We start from the raw sequence: 21,950 nt of genomic DNA, 5'->3' as shown, positions 1-21,950 counted from the left end.
GGTATATTTAGGAAAACATGTTTCCAAGACAAGTGAGAGAAATGTAGAGCCCAGGCTGAAGATATCAAATACACTGAATGTCTCTGTCTATCTTGCTCTGGCTCTGGAAAAATAAGACAGCTGATAGAAAGACTGGGGCCATTTTGTGTAGCTTCTATGCCTAAGGAGGAAAGAAAAATGGAAGAAGCCAGTTTGTACATTCAAACACGGAAGTAAACTCGTTCCCACCTTTCTAGTCCGGTGTAGAACTTACTACCTCCTGGGAAAGCCATGCGCTAGCCGGCCTTTGGCAGAACAAACCTAAGGACTGATTCCTCCATTGTTTCAACCATACCTTCCACAAAGTCAACAGATTGTTTACTATGTACCAGGTACCAGGAAGACATCGATTAAAAAGAGAGAGAGAGAGAATGTGAGTTTTGTTCGAGTAGTCTTCATGCCCAGCACAGAACCCAATGTGGGGCTTGAACTCATGACCCTGAGATCAAGACCTGAGCTGAGTGCAAGAGTTGGAGGCTCAACTGAGCCTCTCAGACACCCCCCCCAAATTCACATTCTAACGGGGTTTATGGGCTCCAGCTAGAAAGTGGCCAGTGGAATTCTTTTGGGGGACCACTGACTTGGGAAGAGTCTTCAGGAACTATAACTAATCCCCTTACTCCATGGAGTCTGATAAGGCACTTGAGTAGGAGGTATCCCAAGAGATGGTTGGAGTTGACTCCATCATGTGGAAGGACTGGGCACTCAGGAGGCTCTGCTCGGTGAGCCAACATGAGAACAACAGGGTGATTACCTTGAACTCTCTCATCTCAGAGATCCTGTTCCTGGTCTTGTCTCTGTTCTAAGTCTCCATCATCAGGTTCGCTTTTTCTCTGGGCATGGAATCTGGATCTCCGATTTTGAAACCAAATCTAAGTGGGTAAAACATCAAGAATTAATTCAATCAAATGATGTCATGCAAGCTTCACCATTGCTTTCACAAGGCAAAAGGAAGAGAGAGGGGGTTGGTTCTAGGCCTAATTCCAAAATCACCAGCCTTCCTATATGACAGCTAGGACGGTCTATCAACTCTGAAGATAAAGCCCAAAATTCAGAACCTCACACCTAGTGCCTTCATGATGGGTTTCAAATCCTTAAGTCCCCACGGTCGCCTCATTACCAGTGCTGGTTTTCCCTAAAGTGCCATGCCTATACTGACACTCTTCCCTCTGCCTGGAATTCTTTTCCCATCTTTTTTTTCCTTCCTCTTCAAAAGGCTTATGTTTCTTCCATGACCCAGGATAGTATATTGTCTGTCTAGGGAGATATTTTTCATCCCACAAGACATAATTGTTACCCCTTGCCTCTGCCCATAAGTTACACACATACATGCACATTATATATATATATCTCAAGTATATGTATATATTATTTATAATAACATAACTTTAGAAAAACGTATATGTATTTATATACTACGCACACACACACACACACACACACACTCACATTCCACAACTACTGCTTTTGGTTTTCACAGAGGTTGCAAATAGAATAGGCACAGATCTGGAGTCCAAAAACCAGGCTTTGGAAAAGTCACGTAATACCATGAAAACTTTCATGTCCTTCCTGAAGGTATAGACCGCTCTGCAGGTGAATGATTGTTTTGGAGGAACTGCACATAATGCAACCCTGTGTTCGGTTTCTACACCTGAATCATAAATTTTCTCCATCTGCCTTGCTTGTGGTACCTATGAGAACCAGTGCCCTGTTGATAAAGTCATTCAGAGATTTCTCATTATTTCTGCACCTACCAAGATCTATTTTTTTAAATGTTTATTTTGAGAGAGAGAGAGCAGGGGAGGGGCAGAGAGAGAGGGAGAGAGAAAATCCTAAGCAGGCGCCCCTCTGTCAGTGCAGAGCCCTACACGGGGCTTGATCTCACAAACCACGAGATCATGACCTGAGCCAAAATCAAGAGTCGGACATTTAGCTGACTGAGGCACCCAGGTGCCCCACAATATCTGGAATTTAAGGAAAAATATATTCAGCTTTGAATTCTGAGGAGAAAACTAGCCCAAAGAATATTGGAATGGCTACCTTAGGACAAGATTAGCTTCGTACTTCATCACCAGCTTCTGTTTTCTTCTCTCCCAACTCACACGCTCCTTCAGAATCACACCAAACCATTTACTCAAAAAAATCAGTCTTCCATTTATATCCATCTTCTCCATAGAATCTCCCAACCCTCACCGAGGCACATCCTCCTCTAGAACCCAATCCTCCTGCTGGATAACACCAAGATTAGCCATCCATCCAAGCTAGACCCACCACGTCTTCCTCGTTATCTCGTCTCTTTCCCTCTCCACGCCACCCCTGTCCTCCACACCCCATCTATGGATTGCTATCGGTCTGTGTCCGTGCTGTTTCTCACACAGCACTCATTTGCATGTCTCAGCCTCCTTGACTTTTCACTGATTGTCAAACTTACTTCCTGTTTCCATAGTGGAGTCCATTCTTCACTGGAGGAAGAGGAGCTATTTCAAGTTGTAACTAGAGCATGCTTTCTCCTCTGTCTTAATTCTTTGAGCATGTCTCTACCACACAAAGGATAAAATATAAACTCTTATAGCAAGTATTTCCAAGTGTCTAATCCACTTCAAGACTTTTGAGCTCTGCTCAGCATACAGGGGTTAATCAGAGGTGGGCCCCCTATCACAGCTCACAGGCTAATGGAAGATGGTGTCCACAAAACCCGAACACAACAGCTTAATCAGCTGGTCACAACTGGTCTAGACTTGAGGCCTCCTTAAGTATATTTATGTCACCCTAGTTCACCAGCCCATAGACAATTCACAATGTTCTGGAAGCCACAGGACTGCTGCTAGGAATCCAGTCTACCACAACTGCTGCCCTTATGAACCCCCTCTCTTCTGGTTTTCCCCCATAGGATCTCTCTCTGCTTTGCAGGCCCCAGATCAAGTTTTCCTCCGTGAAACTGTTTCTGACCAAACACCAAACACATTGTTTGCTCCTATTTGTCTAGGAGGTAAATTTGTGTGACATTTAATCATACTATTGGAATTATCAGATTACTGGAAAGAACACTGTATTTTTTTTTAGTATTTATTTATTTTGAGAGAGAAAGAGAATGAGTGGGGGAGGGGCAGAGGGAGAGAGAGAATCCCAAGCAGGTTCCTTGCTGTCAGCACAGAGTCAACCTGGGCTCGATCTCATGACCCAAGGCAAAAATCAAGACTCAGATGCTTAACTGACTGAGCCACCCAGGCACCCAAGGAGCACTGGTCTAAGTACACACACAGAGCACACCAGTCTGACAGAATTCTATTCCATCTGGATCCTACATTTCTCTGGGTTAAATGTTAAATCTCTAAATTAGACATAATAATTCCAACCTCATGGGATAATTAGAAAGGCTGAAAACTGTGATAGATATAAAGACTTTAGGCAAATAAATGCCTGGCTCGTATTGCATCTAAAGAAACATTCCTGCCTTCGTTCAACAAATTATTACTCCTTGTGGCAGGCGCTATTCAGAAGACAAAGAGTAGAAAACAATCCCTTCGTCAGTCGCTGCTCTCCAAATCCCACTGCAGCCATTTGGCCATAATGCGAAAGCGCAAGATGCAGAACCCCAAGCAACAGCTCCCCCTGCCAGAGCAGGAGGAAAGAAACCAGAAATGAGAAGGACGGGAGTCCCATTAGACCACCTGGCCTTGTGGCCAATGGAAAGCTTGATGACCCCAATCAGCTCCTCATGGAGGTCCTCCGGAATCAAGAAGACCAATGACTCCACAATGCTGAGTGCCCCACCTCCTCCCCTGGGCAGAGGCCCAATTCGGGGAGGCCCAGGCCCCAGATGAGGCCCAAATCGTTGTGGTTGGTTGGGGGAGGGCGTGGGCAATGCTGAACCTTGTTCTCCCAGACCAGGCCGTGGGAGTCCCTCCAGGGGAGGCTTCCAACAAAGAGCAGAGAAACTCTTGAAGCTCAGAAGCTGGTCTCTTATCAAGAATACCTCCCTGCCCAAGGATGGACTCCAGGTTATGGAAGACAAACCCAACTGCCCTGTATGCAGACACTTTGCCAAAAAGGGCCAGTGTCAATATGAGGACCTCTGTGTCTTCTATCACCCAGGTATCAACAGACCACCCTGTGAGACTGTATCTTCCCATCCAGGCGGGGAGGAGCCGCCTGTGACCTGAAGGCCACATAGTCCCCTGTGGCTCTGTGATGGCTACTTTGAAGCTGTTCCACCCACCACCCTCAGTCAGTGACACCCACCCCCCGTTTTGGTCCAGAGTTGTGTGTCATCACTGGTGCCCAGTATGTGGTCTTTCTTCTGATCCAGCCTCCAGAGACTCATGTTCAGGACCCCATCTTTGTTCCCTTCATCTGCCTCCTGGGTCATCGTCCCCTGTGCCAGCTGGCTGCTCTACAGGAAACCTCTTTGGTGCTGTTGCTTGGGCACCTGTCCACCCAGCCCCCAGTACTTCCCTCGATTCCCAGGAGCAGTTTTCTATCATTCCCTCCTTCCAGCTGCTTGTTTTAAGTCCTTTTTACGTGACACCCTCTGCCCCCAGTGTTGCCAGCGGCTCTGCGAAATTCACCAGGTTGTGTGACCTGGGGTCAAGTCTGAATGACAGGTGGAGTTACCAGTGAAAGGCCATTCTCCTTGCTTTTGGATTTTGCAGTTTCTGTGTGTCAGCAGCATGATCCCCACCACTCTGGTCTGTGATCCCTGTGCTTATCAAACTGTGCATCCCTTTGTAGCCTTTTTCAATGTGGTTGGTCTCTTTTTGACATCCTAATGCTAGAGTTGAGATTTTCTGCCGAAATGAGTGAGGCTCTTGGTGACCTCTAGACTTCCTGTAACCTCTCAACATGGGAGAATTGTAGAACTTTCCACAAGACTGCCTCCCTGGTCCTCCCCATTCTTCTCCTGGTGTCAGTTCTTCTGGGTTTGACACAAGATTTTGAGGTGTTCTCTAAAGCCTCTGGTGGGCTACCCTATTCTCCTCTCCAGCCCACTTTACTTAGACTAAGTCACTGCAAGGCCACCAGACTTTTTGACTGAATTCTGTGAATCTCCACCCAGCCAACCTTAGGACGGAACCTGGGCAGTACTGTTGCCTTCTTCCAACCTTCTTCCCTGACATCCCTGGCACTGGTTGCTTTCTGTGAAAATAACAGCAGACAGGTTCGGTTTTCAACCTGTCCTGAGGAAATGCATCAGGAGTGTGGGCAAGAAGGAGGGAAGAGGGCCATTGCAGAACTGAGAAAGAATTTTTAAAAATATTTTTAATATTAGTAATAAATTCAGTGAAAATAAAGAAAGAAAGAAAACAAAAAATAAAACACTGGTTACAGCAAGAAAGAACTGAAGGGGGTGAGATAGGTGGCCCTAGGGCAACCAGATGGAGGGGCGCCTGGGTGGCTCAGGTGGTTACGCGTCTGACTCTCGGTTTCAGCTCAGGTCATGATCTCATGGTTTGTGGGATCAAGGCCCACATCAGGCTCTGTGCTGTCTGCAGGGAGCCTGCTTGGGTTTCTCTCTCCCTCTCTCTCTGCCTCTTCTGTACTCGTGTTCACTCTCTCTCTAAATAAATAAGCCTCAAGAACCTACTAGATGGAGAGAATAGCTCATGAGAGGCCCTGGGGTGGGAATGTGCCTCACATGTCCATCCACGGGGCTCCCCATCTCCTACATCTCCATCCTGGGAGATGGGGCAAATTCTTTATCACTTACTTGGACTCTTGACTCGGGAACACCAATTTCTTTAGCAAGTTGCTCTCTGGAATCAAAGCCAGGATAAGGATTGTTCGAAAATGCCTCAATGAGGGCGTGTAATTGCAAGGACGTATAGTTGGTACGACTCCGTCTGTCTTCTCTACCTAGGATAGGTGTAAGACTGAGGGTCACGGAACATTTCAGAGGTCAGTTGACATATTCCCAAACAAGGAACCCAAACCTGTCCTACACTGTCTCCATCTAATACATTGCATCTCCTTAAGAGGGCCTTGCCCTGGCTTATTCCAGGCAGAAGGTTCTAGAAGAGACACAGTATATGGCTAGGTTGCTGGTTCTTTCCAGTGGAAAGAAGGTAAGCAGAGCAAAGTCTCAAAAGGTCCATGAACGATGCAGGAAAGAATTTCCAGGGGCCATATTGGCCCCATTGCTACCAGAAGACCTTGAACAGGAGGCCCTGAGAGAAAGAACATTCCTCTCCCACTCAGAGTAGTAGTTAGCTCCAAGTAGAGAGGACCTTGTGTACCCAAGAAGCTCTGTTGTGGAAGGACTGGAACAGACTATTTACTTTGAATCTCCTCTTCAAGGTGATCTTGGTCTTGGCTTGATTCTAAGTCCTCATCGGGTTCTGATTTCTTCTGGTGCCTAGCTCTTCGATTCTGAAACCAAATCTTGAGTGAGGAAAAGAAAATGAGAGAATTTAGTATGTCTAGGTCATCTCACCCTATTACTGCCTGTCTTCAAAGGGTGTGATTCTTATAGGTCTAAGCTCAGTACTGTTACGGATACCTGTCACATCCGACTAAGTCTTGGGTCAAGGTTTGGCATTTAGCATCTTCACAATCTGTTCCCAACATGACTATAGTAATCTTTTTAAGTTAAGAAATAGATGCTGCAATTATTATGCATTTATCAACCAGCTCAAGTATTTCCTCTTCTCTGAAGAAGCACCTGCACATGCCGTTGCCACTCCTAGACACTCTTTCACCCTCAGTACTCACATTTGTGAAGTGAGACAAAGAGCAGCATCCTTGTGACTTCATTCTGGGTGTCAAGTTACTTCACGCAAAGCCCTTAGCACACTGGCACATAATGTGCTCGATTAACAGTTTCCTTGCCTCCTTGTCTACTTTTAGTCTTGGAGATACAGAATTTGTAACTTACCTGGATTCGAGACTCTTCAGTATTGACTTCTAAAGCAAGTTTTTGTTTGGTAGCATAACCTGGGTAAGGGTTTTTATCAAATGCTTTGATGAGGATTTTCAATTGATCTTGTGTGAATTTGGTGCGGCTGCGTCTGTGATTCACTGGTGTGGTCTCTGTGGAAAGATTAGGAAAGACGAAGCATTTAAATAGGCCAGCTTATAAATTTCAAACTTCAGCCTCAAGCTAGTCTTTGATTTCCTCTTTTCCTTTGTAATCTACCAGAAACCAGTAGTAAAGAACTCTGACACAATTATAAATCCCTTAAATACACAAGGGTGATTCTTTTTTTTTTTTAAACGTTTATTTATTTTTGAGACAGAGAGAGACAGAGCATGAACGGGGGAGGGTCAGAGAGAGAGGGAGACACAGAATCTGAAACAGGCTCCAGGTTCTGAGCTATCAGCACAGAGCCTGACATGGGGCTCGAACTCATGGACCACGAGATCATGGCCTGAGCCGAAGTTGGATGCTTAACCGACTGAGCCACCCAGGCGCCCCACACAAAGGTGATTCTTGAACTTCTCTATTTTATCTGAATGCCATGACTGGGAGTCAAGGTCTTCTATTTTTCAAAAACCATGAAAAATTTATGTGTTCTGTTCATATGGATTAAGAAGAATGAGTCAAGAAAAGGCATGTAATAATAGGTCATTACAATCACGAATACTTGAAACCATAGAAATGAAGAGCAAATGAAGTACCATTAAGTCCCTTTCAGTGTTTCTGGTTTAATTTCCGGGTAAAGTCCATTGCCCTCAATAGCAGATAAACAGGATCACTTTCCAAAATGTTTTTAAAAACACTATGGGGAGGATCATTTGGTTCTTATAGCAACATGCAGAAGAATGAACCCGGACCACTTTCTTACACCATACGCAAAAATACTCAAAGTGGATGAAAGATCTAAACATAAGACAGGAAACCATCAAAATCCTAGAGGAGAAAACAGGCAATAACCTCTTTGACTGTGGCTGCAGCAACTTCTTACTAGACATGTCTCCGGAGGCAAGAGAAACAAAAGCAAGAATGAACTATTGGGACCTCATCAAAATAAAAAAGTGTCTGCACAACGAAGGAAACAATCAACAAAACTAAAAGGCAACCGACAGAATGGGAGAAGATATTTGCAAGTAACATATCAGATAAAGGGTTAGTATCCAAAATACATAAAGAACTTATCAAACTCAACACCCAAAAGACAAACAATCCAGTGAAGAAATGGGCAAAAGACATGAATAGATACTTTTCCAAAGAAGACATCCAGATGGCCAACTGACACATGAAAAGACGCTCAGCATCACTCATCATCAGGGAAATACAAATCAAAACCACATTGAGATACCGCCTCACACAGGTCAGAGTGACTAAAATTAACAACTAAGGAAACAAGACTCAAAAAAGTCAAACTCCACATTTATGCAAAAAAAAAAAAAAATCCAGTCAAAACTCTTAACTACGGCAAAATAAAGAATTCATTGAGATTCCCAGACCACAGGGATGCTTTTTTTTCTTTGATCCTTGAATGTTTGTCCCTCCTACAAGTTTAAATCTTCATTTGCATACCAGTCTACTACCTCCTGGTCTGTTGTACTTCATTGAAAGAAGGCTAAAATTTTATTTATTTATTTGTTTGTTTGTTTTTATTTCCAAATTTTTGTATTTTTTTAATGTTTATTTTTTAATTTTTTTTAACGTTTTATTTATTTTTGAGACAGAGAGAGACACAGCATGAACGGGGGAGGGGCAGAGAGAGAGGGAGACACAGAATCAGAAGCAAGCTCCAGGCTCTGAGCCATCAGCCCAGAGCCCGACACGGGGCTCGAACTCGCGGACTGCGAGATCGTGACCCGAGCTGAAGTCGGACGCTTAACCGACTGAGCCACCCAGGCACCCCTTTTAATGTTTATTTTTGAGAGAGAGAAAGAGAGAGTGTGTGTATGTGCCTGAGCAGCACAGGGACAGAGAGACAGGGACAGAGGATCTAAAGCGGGCTCTGTGCTGACAGCAGCAAGCCCGATGCGAGGCTCAAACTCACAAACTGTGAGATTATGACCTGAGCCAAAGCCACAAGCTTGACTGACTGAGCCACCCAGGTGTCCCTAGAGTTCTAAATTTTTTTTTTAAGTAATGTCTACACCCAACTTGGAGGCCAGCTTACAACCCTGAGGTCAAGAGTCACATAATCTACCAACTGAGAGAGCCAGGCACCCTGAAAGGAGAAGGTTAACTTTACTATCATTCTCAAGTCCTCTTGAATCTTACCGTGTTGATCAGGCCCTCACCAATATTTTTGAGCTAGTCACATATAATGACTTCCTTTGCCTTATACCTTGGAATAAATATGTCCTCCAGCCACTACCAGCAACTTTCTGTCCCACAACCAGGCCAACTTCCTTCTACTCCAGAACTTGGTACTTGTTCTTCTCTTCCTGCGATGCCCTTCATGTGATGAGGGACTAGCTTGCTCCTTTGTGACAGGTTCCAGCTTGAGCACCACCTTCTCAGAGTCCTTCCCTGACCCTCCAGTCTAAGGCCCACACTCTGTGCTCCAAATAGTCGTGATTGAATTTTTCTGATGGCAAAGTAATCTTCTCTGAGGTTGGCCTTAGGTTAAAAAGCCCTCACAGGACCCCACCCATCTTATACCTTCAAGTAGGTTCTTCTCTGTGCACAGATCCTTGACTGTATACATTCTTAAAAGGAAGATTCCTTTACAGTGAAAAGCTCAAAGGAAAGCTTAAGCCCTGAAGTAGATATAGAGGAACTTCTAATTAACCCAGATCAACTCCCTAGGGAATGGGGGGGCGAGGATAAGCAAATTAGGGCCTCCTGCCTAATTCCTACACTGACAGGTAGAGGGTGGGCAGGGAGGAACAGGAGATAAAGAGCTAAAGTAAGATGAAGGATAAGAAAGGAGGAAAGCAAAGAAAAAAATCTGAGGAAGATCTCTTTTATCAACCTAGGAGCATGTTATAGCCCAATAAGCTAACGGTTCCTAGAGATCAGTATCAAGATGGTTCATCTCTGACTCTGGGGGGCACAAAGCTCCAGACCGTTACAGCTTGGTAATTCCCTTCCTGAGTCTCTATCCTAGAGGAACGGACACGTGTACGTCTGGGTAACACACATGGATATTCACTGCCATTTTTTTGGTAGTAGTTAACATTTTATTAACAGGGAATTGCATTTCCAAACAAAAATACCAACAGGATATTTGAAGTAAACCTTATTTTAGGATGTTCAGATTTACAGAGAAGTTACAAAGCTGGTATGAGGAGTTCCCATATCTTCCATTCCCAGTTTCCCCTATTTTTCATTGTACTTTTTTCTAGGTAATCTCTACACCCAATGTGGGGCTCGAACTCATGACCCAGAGATCAGGAATCACATGCTTGGGGCACCTGGGTGGCTCAGTCAGTTAAGCATCCACCTTTCAGCTCAGGTCATGATCTCACAGTTGCTGAATTCGAGCCCCACATCAGGCTCTGCACAGACAGTGTAGAGCCTGCTTAGGATTCTGTCTTTTTCCCACTCTCTGCCCCTCCCCACTTGTGCTCACTCTCTCTCTCTCTCTCAAAATAAATAAGCTTAAAAAAAAAAAAAAAGAGCCACATACTCAGGGGCACCTGGGTGGCTCAGTTGGTTGAGCACTGTACTCTTGATTTCAGTTCAGGTCATGATCATAGGGTCATGGGATTGAGCCCTACAGAGGGCTCCGTGTCCCCACCAAGGGGGAGTGGGCATGGAGCACGGAGCCTGCTTAAGATTGCTCAATCTCCCACTTTCTCTCTATCCCTCAGCCCCTCTCCCCAGTTCTCAGAAAAAAAAAAAAGTCACATGCTCTCCCAACTGAGCCAACTAGGTACCCCTCCCCTATTATTAACATATTACCACAGTACATTTCTCACAATGAAGGAATTGATACTAATACATTGTTGGTAAGCAAAGTCCATACTTTATTCATATTTTCCAAGTTTTTATCTAAAAGTTTTTATCTAATATCCTTTTTCTGTTCTCAGATGCTATCTAGGTACCATATTACAATGGGTCCTCAGATCTCCTTAGGCTCCCTTTGGCCCTGACAGTTTCTTAGACTTTAGTTTTTCATGATATAGACAGTTCTAAGGAGTACTGAGCACGTGTTTTGTAGAACCTCATTGGAGTTTATCTGATGTTTTTCTCATGATGAGAACATGGCTGTTTTCTGAGAAGAGACCAAACAGGATTTTGAGGGCCACCTAAAACATACGGGGAGAATACAAGCCCACAAAGTAGATTATACATTATGTTTAAAAAGGATAAAGATGATGCATTTAATTATCCAGATAAAATAGAGTAGTAAAAGCTTTTTCTTACAGTACTCATGCAGAAACAGACCAGTAGACAAATGGAACCCAACAGAAAGCCGAGGAACAGAAAGTCTGTTCTATATAGAACTTGGGATAGCCAGAGCCTCCAAAATCAGCGGGAAAGGGTAGTGTTGGGTAAAGAAAATGGCTTGCTGTATGAAGAAAAATGAAGTTGAGTCATGATACACAGTATATTTCAAAATGCCAAATTAAAGACCTGTGAAATGTAAAAATAAATGGAAAATCATGTACGAAAGAACCCGTGTCCCATTGAGATAGAAAAGAGTTCAATAAGTTATTTAATCTTCCCAAAACACAATGGGAAAAATTTCTGGAACCAAAGACATAACTGAAAACTGCAGTTCAAAAGTTAGAAAATCAGATAAAGTCAGATGCTTGCAATGATGGGGGTGGGGTGGGGAGATGGAAACCCTTCTGGAGAACTGGTTGGAATGTACTTTATTCTAGATAGTCGGTGGGGCAATTGGGCTCTGCTTGCTTAAATTATGTGCAGTAATTGTAATGCCGTCATTTATTTCCCACTCAAATCTCCATGACATATTTTTCAGAATGCTGTTCATATTAACAGTTGGAGCAAACTAAATGCCCATGACTACACGAATGGGTAAGTAAAATGTGCTAATATCCCCGTGATGGAATTTTATGCCTTAAGACCAAAATAATGAGAAAAAAAAAATGACAAGGGAAACAAGATCGATAGGTCTCAAAGGCACAGAATTAAGTCAAGAAAGGAAGGCACAAAATGGAGTTTATACAGAGCAATAATATTTCTATGTAGCAATTATGTATATACCTACATAGGTGTACACGTAAATTAAATCAAATTGTACACTTATGATTTGCATTTTACCATGTGCAGTTGTACTTCAATAAAAAGCTGGAGAGAAACAAGTGATTCCAGTAAAGATCAACTAATCTAAATAAGTTACATTCCACCAAAACAATGTTGTGTATTTGTGAAGGATACACACATATCACAAGACACCTATCTCTAAATGGCATGAAATGCACTGGATGCAACAGATGGACGGCTGTGCACGGGGAGGGGAAGCAAGTGTGTGTTGCTGAGGAGCAGTAACCTATCAATTGTGCGTTACTAAGAAGACAAGAAAAAGAAAAAAAAAACTTGAAAATTATTGCACAATTTTTTTTCTCTAGAAAGTATTCCTAGATCACTAAATCCCAATGTTTTTGGCTTCAGGACCCATCTGCACTTTTAAAACTGAATATCCAAAGACCGTTTGTTTTACCTTATTAAAAATTAAAAGTGAGAACATTGGTTAATCCATTTTATTTAACTTTTTTTGTTTATTTATTTTTGAGAGAGAGAGATAGAGTGTGAGCAGGGGAGGGGCAGAGAGAGAGGGAGACACACATTCTGAAGCAGGGTCCAGGCTCTGAGCTGAGCTGTCAGCACAGAGCCTGACATGGGGTTCAAACCCACAAACCCCAAGATCATGACCTGAGCTGAAGTCAGATGCTTAACCGACTGAGCCACCCAGGCACCCCTTGATTAATTCACTTTCAAATGTCAACAAACCCATTACATCTTAACAAAAATAACATTTTTATTAAAAAAATTATCACCTTGGAATAAAAATGATTACTGAGGTAAGTGGCATTGCTTTACATTTATGGAAATTACTTTGATGTCTATACTTAGCCATATAGAAGAGAGCTGGATTCTTACAGCTGCATCTGATCTCTTGTGATGTTCTTTTTAGCTCAATCATGACATATACAGCCTCAGACAGGTGTATATAGTTGGGCACAGAGTTGTACTTTAATAGCCTTTCAGATCATTAAAACTCCACCAAATTAAAAACCCACTATAACAAGTGGCATAAACTTTCTTAGATATTAGCTGCCACGAGGAGTCTGAAACCATTTCAGTGAACTGTGTTGTATGCTGTATTATACTAAGATGCATATGTCAACTGGATTTTTTAAACTTTTTATTTTTTATTTTTTTATTTTATTTTTATTTTTTTTAACGTTTATTTATTTTTGAGACAGAGAGAGACAGACATGAACAGGGGAGGAGCAGAGAGAGAGGGAGACACAGAATCCGAAACAGGCTCCAGGCTCTGAGCTGTCAGCACAGAGCCCCACGCGGGGCTCGAACTCACGGACTGTGAGATCATGACCTGAGCTGAAGTCGGACGCTCAACCGACCAAGCCACCCAGGCGCCCCTAAACGTTTTAAAAAATGTTTATTTCTTTTTGAGAGAGAGGGCAGCAGTGGGGGAGAGGCAGAGAAGAGAGGGAGACAGAGAATCCGAAGGGGCTCTGTGCTAACAGCTCAGCTCAGAGCCTGGAGCCTGCTTCGGATTCTGTGTCTGCCTCCCTCTCTGTCCCTCCCCCACTTGCGTGCGCGTGGGCTCTCTCTCTCAAAAATACATAAACATAAAAATTTCTTTTTAATTTTTTTAATTAATGTTTTTTATTTATATTTGAGACAGAGAGAGACAGAGTGTGAGGGAGGGAAAGGCAGAGAGAGAGGGAGACACAGAATCCAAAGCAGGCTCCAGGCTCCGAGCTGACAGCACAGAGCCCGACGCGGGGCTCGAACTCATGAACCGAGATCATGACCTGAGCCGAAGTCAATGCTTAACCGACTGAGCCACCTAGGCGCCCCTAAACATAATTTTTTTTTTTTTAAATAAAGGAGGAGGGAAAAGAAAGAATGCATGGGGTAAAGTCACAATTTTAAGCGAAGTAATTAGGGAAGACTTCACTTAGAAAATGACTTGATTCGGGGCACCGGGGTGGTTCAGTCGGTGGCGCTTCTGACTCTTGGTTTTCAGTTCAGGTCACGTTCTTGCAGTTCGTGAGTTCCAGCCCTGCATTGGGCTCTCTCTGTCAGCCTGTCAGCACAGAGCCGGCTTTGGATCCACTGTCCCCCTGTCTCTGACCCACCCACCCCCACGTGCACTGTCTCAAAAATAAACAAAACATTGAAAATGTTGAAAGGAAGAAAACAAATGACTTAAGCAAAGACTTGAAGCAGATGAGAGAGGGACCCATGCTGACATGTGGAGAACCACCTTGCAGGGACTGGGGATGGCAGTAGGAGCCTGCCTGGCCTCTTTAAGAGAGAGCAGAGGGCTACACAGTCTGGAACAAAGCAGAAACAGGTGAGGTCCTAGACCTTGGTGGCGGGGGTAGAAGACAGATTGTATAGGGCCTTGCAGGGCCGTGTGGGGATGGACCAAGAAATGGTCAGATTCCTAAAATATTTTAAAGTTAAAATCAACAGAACTGCCAGGCTGATTAGATATAGGTCATGAGAGAAAAGTAGGTCAAGGATGTTCCCTAGAGTTTTTAGCATGAACAGCTGACATGTCCTCAGTGAGGATAAACTCTGTGGGGGAGAGTTTGGGTGTAAACATGGAGTCCAGTTTGGGACACGCTGAGTTTGGGACACTTGTTAGACAAACAAGTGAGACCGATGAATCCAAAGTTCAAGAGTAAAGTTCAGTCTTGAGAAAGAAGTCTGAAAGTTTCTTTGATTCCAAAGATATTCTGGTCTATGAAATCTCTCATGCCTCCCATTGTTTTGTTTTTTTTAAACAATTTTTTTAAATGTTTATTCATTTTGGAGCAGGGGAGGGGCAGAGAGAGAGGGAGACACAGAATCAGAAGCAGGCTCCAGGCTCTGAGCCGTCAGCACAGAGCCCGACATGGAGCTCGAACCCACGAACCGTGAGATCATGACCCGAGCCGAAGTCAGACACTTAACCGACTAAACCACCCAGGGGCCCCATTTGTTGTTGTTGTTGTTTTTTAAGGTTATTTATTTATTTTGAGAGAGAAAGCGGGGCGCCTGGGTGGCTCAGTCGGTTAAGCGGCCGACTTCAGCTCAGGTCACGATCTCACGGTCGTGAGTTCAAGCCCCGAGTCGGGCTCTGTGCTGACGGCTCAGAGCCCGGAGCCTATTTCAGATTCTGTGTCTCCCTCTCTCTGACCCTCCCCCATTCATGCTCTGTCTCTCTCTGTCTCAAAAATAAATAAACGTTAAAAAAAAAAAAAAAAAAAAAAAAAAAAAAAACAAGAGAGAGAAAGCACGCGAAGGAGGGGCAGAGAAGGAGAGTGAATCCCAAGCAGGCTCTGTACCAGCAGCTTGGTGCTCGATGTGGGGCTCAAACTCACTTACTGTGAGATCATGACCTGAGCTGAAATCAAGAATCAGATGCTTAACCAACTGAACCACTCAGGTGCCCCCCTCTTTTTTTTTTTTTACCACAGTTTCTTTATTTTTTTTTTTAATTTTTTTTTTTAACATTTATTTTTGAGACAGAGAGAGACAGAGCATGAACGGGGGAGGGGCAGAGAGAGAGGGAGACACAGAATCGGAAGCAGGCTCCAGGCTCCGAGCCATCAACCCAGAGCCCGACGCGGGGCTCGAACTCACGGACCGCGAGATCGTGACCTGAGCTGAAGTCGGACGCTTAACCGACTGAGCCACCCAGGCGCCCCACCACAGTTTCTTTAAATGTATCTCTCTCCCTCTCCTTCCTGAAGCAAAAATCTTCTATTTTGTTTAATTCATGATTGCCTGTATCTTTCTGAAATTCCCAACGCACAATACACAGAAAACAGCATATTTTCATATCATATGAGAGAAAGTTTTTCCCAATCCTAGTACAGTTATTTTAAAGCTTAAAAATGGGGCTCAGTCAGACAAGCATCCGACTCCCGATTTCGGCTCAGGTCATGATCTCACAATTAGTAAGATTGAACCCCAAGTTGGGCTCTGTGCTGGCAGCCTGAAGCCTGCTTGGGATTCTCTCTCCTCCACCCCCCTCTTAAAAATAAATAAACATTTAAAAAAAGTTTTAAAATGGAACTCCCACAAGTTGTGGCAAACCCATAAGTTTGTAGTCAATTTCCTCCCAAACCAACGAAACAGAAACCTCAGTCAGGTGTGCGGGGAACTTACTGTTTGGAGAATTATCTTGAGCCATGTTGGTGGAGTCCTGAGGTCTTAGGGTTAGATCGGGAGACAGTCCGCCTCAAGGACGGTTTTATATCATCAGCCTGGATGGCCCCACCTGTTTGTTTAATCTTTCGTGATTCTGAAGTTTTATCTTTACCAATTACATCACTTCTTACAAACAGACCTTCTTAATCTAGGAAGGGCTAGATAAACCGCCCATTCTTCCATTGATAGATTTAATAATTTCTACTAATCTCTACCGCAAAACCATCACAAGAGCACTTCTGAGTGCTACTGTATTCACACATCTTCTTGTTTTCAGTGTTTATTCTATACCTATGTATTTTTTTAACTGCTTTTTTTTAATGCTCTACACTTATCTTTTGAAGTGGTGACCTTTACTTATATTAAAAGGGTTCTTGGGAAGCACCTGGCTGGCTCAGTCGGTAGAGCGTGAGACTCTCCGGTGTTGTGAGTTCAAGCCCCATGTTGGGCGTAGAGCTTACTTTAAACAACAAACAAACAAAACCAAACAAAACCAAACAAAAATTAAAAGAGTTCTTTTTAATTAGTTCCAGGATTAGGGTGAGGAAGATGTAGCTTTCACCACGGGAGCTATTTAAGGGGGTGCAAAAACTGCGGTGATCAAAATAAATAATATTTGAATGCAATGTTTAAACAAATAAAAATTAACTGCAAAAAGTCCACATTTATAAGATACAAAAATGTAACTAAAAACAAGATCCTGCCCCACACTGGCAGGAGCAGTTTCAGGTGACGTTCCACGTGCAGTGACTCTCGGGGTCTCTCCCTGGCAATTTCCTCTCTGGGTCATTAATCAGCCTTGATGGAAGTCGACAGATTCTTTCAATTGTTCACAGCTGTAATCCACAGTACTACAGGATAAAAGTGAAAGTTTTACTGCTTTTTTAAAGTTTTTTTTTAATCTTTATTTTTGACAGAGAGAGAGAAAGAGAGAGAGAGAGGAAGCGGGGGAGGAGAGAGAGGGAGACACAGAATCCGAAGCAGGCTCCACACTCCGAGCTGTCAGCACAGAGGCCTACGTGGGGCTCAAACCTACGAACCGTGAGATCATGACCTGAGCCGAAGTCGGACGCTTAACCAACGGAGCCACTCAGGCACCCCTAGGAAAGTTTTGTTTTGTTACCCATATATGTTTGTGTGATCTTAAAAGATTTTTAAGGAGGGGGGGTACCTGGGTATGATTAGATTTAAATTCACTAAGGACTGTATTTCCAGTAGTAAAGGGAGCAGAGAGTCTATGGGGTGCACGGTTTAGTAGATATGCAAAACATTGGTTGCTGGTACTCAATCACCTAGAGGAAGCAAGGAGCTAAGTGATCCTGCCTATGATACTTCCAAACATTTTTGGAAAATTAAGGGCCATGGTGATGTTGGTTGGTTGTTCCTAATGTTGCTTGACAAAGTGGTGAGAGAAAAGGGGGAGCTCAGGAATTTGATTTCCCAGCTCATACATCACATAAATGACCCAAGACTTCCATGTGCGCCCTGTGGGAGACCCTTATCTCCTGTAGATACAGGGCTAAAGTTGCCAAAAAATACAAAACCTCATCCTGTGATTGGCTGAGTTACAACACAAATCGAACTCCCAGCCTCACAGGGCGTCTTCTGTCAAACTGAGGGCACTGAGAGGGAAAGAATGGGATCCTGTAAGTTGGGATGGGATGTGTGGGAAGACCTTGATGAAAATGCTATCACTGGGATCCTAAATTCGGGTGAGTCTTCTTTGCCAGTGGTAGAGGTCTTTTCTCCTCTAGAGGAAGTGGCAGGGGCAGTGGCATCTCCACCCCCAGTGGTATCCACCTCTGAGGGAATTAACAGCATTGCCTAAGGAAATGGTGATGGCCTTCCCTGAGGCCGTTGCCATGCAAGACAACGCTGACTCTCCTCTGGACCCACCTCTCTGCTTTTAGACTCATAATTAGACTCAAATGTCAGCAGGCTCCTAAAGGTAAGATGACAAAATGTCACCCAAGAGGAGGTGTACTACATTCCAAGAGAACCGCTTGAGTTTTCTAAATTACACAAGCGGAAATCAAGGGAACGTGTGTGGGAATGGAAACTAAGGGTGTGGAATAATGGTGGAGGGATCATAAATTTGTGTCAGGTAGAATTTTTAGATATGGGCCCATAAAACAGAGATTCTACATCTAATTGCTTCTGAGTTGCATCTGTAACTCAAGGAGTTAGCCCTCTAACAATTTGGTTGGTTGGTTGGTTGGTTGGTTGGTTGGTGGCTGAACCATGGACCAAAAGGTGGCCTACCGGGAAAGAACTGGGAAAGCCCAACTTCCCATGGTTTACTGTAGAGCAAGGGATTCAAAAGCTTAGGGAGATTTGGATGTTAGAGAGTGTTTGTCATTTAAGATCTATTTACCCACACTAGGCAGAGGGGCCGTAAGATAACCTTTCACCAATACTTTGGGAAATACAGTTGTAAGAGAGGCCCCAGTATCCTTGAAGGGCTCCATGATCGTTCTTCTCTGTCGGCCACACCTCACAGGGGGAACTGTAGCCACTCAATTGGAAAACTTAAATGCAAGGAGAGTAATTGGATCTTGGGGTGGCAGGGGCCAAGCCGAGCCGGGAGGAGCAGGAAGGGCTCAAGTAGAGCAGGGAAGTGAAAAATTACAACAATTTGTCAGGCCAGCTGTGTCTGACAGCTGGCAGTTATCAAAGTTAGAATTCTGTCCTTCCACAGAGACTGGACGACAGAGTCCCTAAGCTTCCTGAAGATGACATTTCAAAGAAATGGCTTTTATTTTATTTATTTTGATATGTCAATATCATTACTTTTTTCTTTTTTTTTTTAATGTTTAGTAATTTATTTTTGATAGAGAGAGAGAGCGAGCACAAGCAGGGGAGGGGCAGAGAAAGAGGGAGACACAGAATCCAAAGCAGACTCCAGGCTCTGAGCTGTCAGCACAGGGTCCAAAGAGGGGCTCGAACCCACAAACTGTGAGATCATGACCTGAGCTGAAGTCAGACAATTAACCAACTGAGCCACCCAGGTGCCCCAAGAAATGGCTTTTAGATCCTTAAGAAAGACACCCTAGGGGCGCCTGGGTGGCTCAGTCGGTTAAGCAGCCGACTTCAGTTCAGGTCATGATCTCACGGTTCGTGGGTTCGAGCCCCACATCAGGCTCTGTGCTGACCAGCTTGGAGCCTGGAGCTGCTTCAGATTCTGTGTCTCCTTCTCTCTCTGCCCCTCCCCCACTTGTGCTCTGTCTCTGTCTCTCAAAAAATAAATAAATGTTAAAAAAATTAAAAAAAAAAAAAAAGAAAGACACCCCAGAATTGTAGGAGATGCATACACATCTCAAAGGGACAGAGGAAGAATTCAAAATTATAAGCCCTTTTTAGTAAATATTCAAAGAAAGGGAGGTTAGGGACCTGTCTCAGGTATTGGCTAGTAAGTTCTAGGAGTGTTGACCTTTGCCAGGCAGGCATTTTAAGGGGGGAACTGGGATCATGCTGAGGACACAGGTCTTATCTACCAGAAGCTATGCTAAGAGTTTGGTCAAGTCTCTTGGTGCAGGGGTTTGTTTGCTGGGAATTCTGTAGTTCTCACTAGATAGGTATATAGTTTGCTAAGCTATTTTTCATATATCAATATATTGAACACTCTTATTATCAATAAATATATGTACAATATTAATAGCTTTCTTACAATAATATATACGTATTTCTACAATATTAATAGCTTTCTCATAAAACTAGCTCACAATATATCACATAAAAACAGATCCCATCCATATCAGTAATAAAGTTTTTTAAATCCTTAGAATTTAAAGATAAAAATAAAATATTTTATAATTATGGGAAAATATTTGTAACGCTAGGGAGACAATATAGTAAAGTGGTTATGAATATAGATCCTGGAGCCAGACACATGGTTCTGAATATTAGCCTTACTACTTAAGTTCTGTATGACTTTGGAAAAATTACTGAACTTTTCTGATAGCCTTCTGAAAAGCATCACTGATTGAATGGTCAATTTGAATGCATTTAAAATTTTTTTAATGTTTATTTATTATTTTGAGAGGGAGAGAGAGAGGTAGAGAGAGGGAGACAGAGAATCTGAAACAGGCTCCAGGCCCTGAGCCGTCGGCACAGAGCCCGAAGCGGGGCTCGAACTCACAAACCTTGAGATCATGACTGAGCCGAAGTCGGACGCTTAATGCATTGAGCCACCCAGGTGCTCAGTATATTTTTAAAAAACACTTATTTTATTTTTTTTATTTTAAAAACATGTTGATTTATTTTGAGAGAGAGAGAGAGAGCAGGCAAGGGTCAGAGAGAGAGAATCCCAGGCAGGCTCTGTACTCAGTGTATCATGTATCAATCAGATACATAATCAATGATTATGATTAATCAAATTCTATGTCCCTGTGGCTATATTAAAAGCATAATATTATTACCGCTTATAAGGATTTCTTTCTTGCATTCTCATAGAATGCCTCTTTGCCAGTATTTTAACTTTTTATTGAAGTATAATGTAAATGTTGAAAAGTACACATAGTGTGAGTACAAAGCTTGATAAATTTTTACAAACTGAACCACCCTATCACCTGGCCCCAGATCAGTATATTTTTCTTTCAACAAATTGTCATATTCATTGTTTTTAGATTTTAATTTAAAATTTTCCCATTTAATTTCAGGAAAAATGTAATATGCAACTTCCATTTTGTTCATATTTTCTCTTTTTCTCATACCTGCTCACACACTACGTTATCAGTCTTTCAATCACTGTAAATCTTAGAGTTGGAAACAATAGTATCTCATTGCTTTATTTGTAACTTGTTTGAGAACTAGTGTGTTTGAACACTTTTAACTAAATGTTTTGGCTCTATTTTTAATAAATTTTTATAAATTGGCCATATTTTTCTTTTTTTTCCTCGATGATCTTTTCAGATTCTTGGTTTATGCAGAAGAGGCAAAATTTTACCTTTACCCTCTTAGGAGCTCTGGCTGGGCTTGAGAATTAAATTGATATAAAACAGATTACCAGAATAGAAGTTTATAAATTTATTTAATGTAAGTTTTACCTGATACACGAAGCTTCATAAGGAAATGAAGACCCAAAAAAGTAGCAAAACCTAAGTGCTTATATGTTAGATTGAACGAAGAGAGGTGATTTTAGAAAAGTAACTAAAATACATGTGGAAACTAAAGGAAGATAAAAGTTATCTTAACAAGGTTTGCTTGCACAGAATTTTTTCTTAGTTTTGGCTCCTCATCTCCGGTGATAAGAATGTTTCTTTCCTCCTAGTGTAGAAAGGGCATCTTTGATATGGGAGGTTTTTTTTTTTTTTAAGTTTATTATTTTCAGAGAGAGATAGAGTGTGAGTGGGGGAGGGGCAGAGAGAGAGAGAGGGAGACACAGAATCCAAAGCAGGCTCCAGGCTCTGAGCTGTCAGCACAGAGCCCCACATGGGGCTCGAACCCACGAACTGAAAGATCATGACCTGAGCTGAAGTTGGTTGGTTAACTGACTGAGCCCCCCAGGTGCCCTTTTCATATGGGAGTTTTACCTTCTAATTTCCGGGAGTAAAAGGGGACGTCAGTGGGCCTTTCTTGTCCCTTTATCTCCAAACAATCCTTATGCCAAAGTGGCATATGGTGGCGGGGGGGGGGGGGGGGGGGG

The 21,950-nt window shown here is 43.0% G+C and overlaps 1 protein-coding gene and 1 pseudogene across 1 annotated transcript; one reads left to right on the top strand and one right to left on the bottom strand.

The window, feature by feature from the left end:
- Nucleotides 1-809: 809 nt before the first annotated feature.
- DUXA (double homeobox A) lies at nt 810-16,289 on the bottom strand. The gene is made up of 5 exons (XM_049621929.1): nt 16,265-16,289; nt 6,911-7,065; nt 6,315-6,417; nt 5,747-5,892; nt 810-911 (listed from the first exon to the last, which is right to left on the bottom strand). Exons 1-5 carry the CDS (start codon nt 16,287-16,289, stop codon nt 810-812), a joined length of 531 nt encoding a protein of 176 aa, XP_049477886.1.
- LOC125916048 (proline-rich protein 3-like) lies at nt 3,610-4,202 on the top strand (annotated as a pseudogene).
- Nucleotides 16,290-21,950: the final 5,661 nt, after the last annotated feature.

Source organism: Panthera uncia (assembly GCF_023721935.1).
Source record: "Panthera uncia isolate 11264 chromosome E2 unlocalized genomic scaffold, Puncia_PCG_1.0 HiC_scaffold_19, whole genome shotgun sequence".
Classification (NCBI taxonomy): domain Eukaryota; kingdom Metazoa; phylum Chordata; class Mammalia; order Carnivora; family Felidae; genus Panthera; species Panthera uncia.
The sequence above is the reverse complement of the archived record's forward strand: the minus strand, read 5'-3'. Positions and strand labels throughout refer to the sequence as shown.

Bases quoted from the DNA above. Each gene is read 5' to 3' on its own strand.
- DUXA (XM_049621929.1), bottom strand. From the start codon at position 16,289: ATGGCTCAAGATAATTCTCCAAACA. The intron at 7,066-16,264 runs GTAAGTTCCCCG...ATCTTTCCACAG, and splicing joins TCAAGATAATTCTCCAAACA to AGACCACACCAGTGAATCAC. The intron at 912-5,746 runs GTAAGTGATAAA...TTACCCACTTAG, and splicing joins TTCCCGAGTCAAGAGTCCAA to ATTTGGTTTCAAAATCGGAG.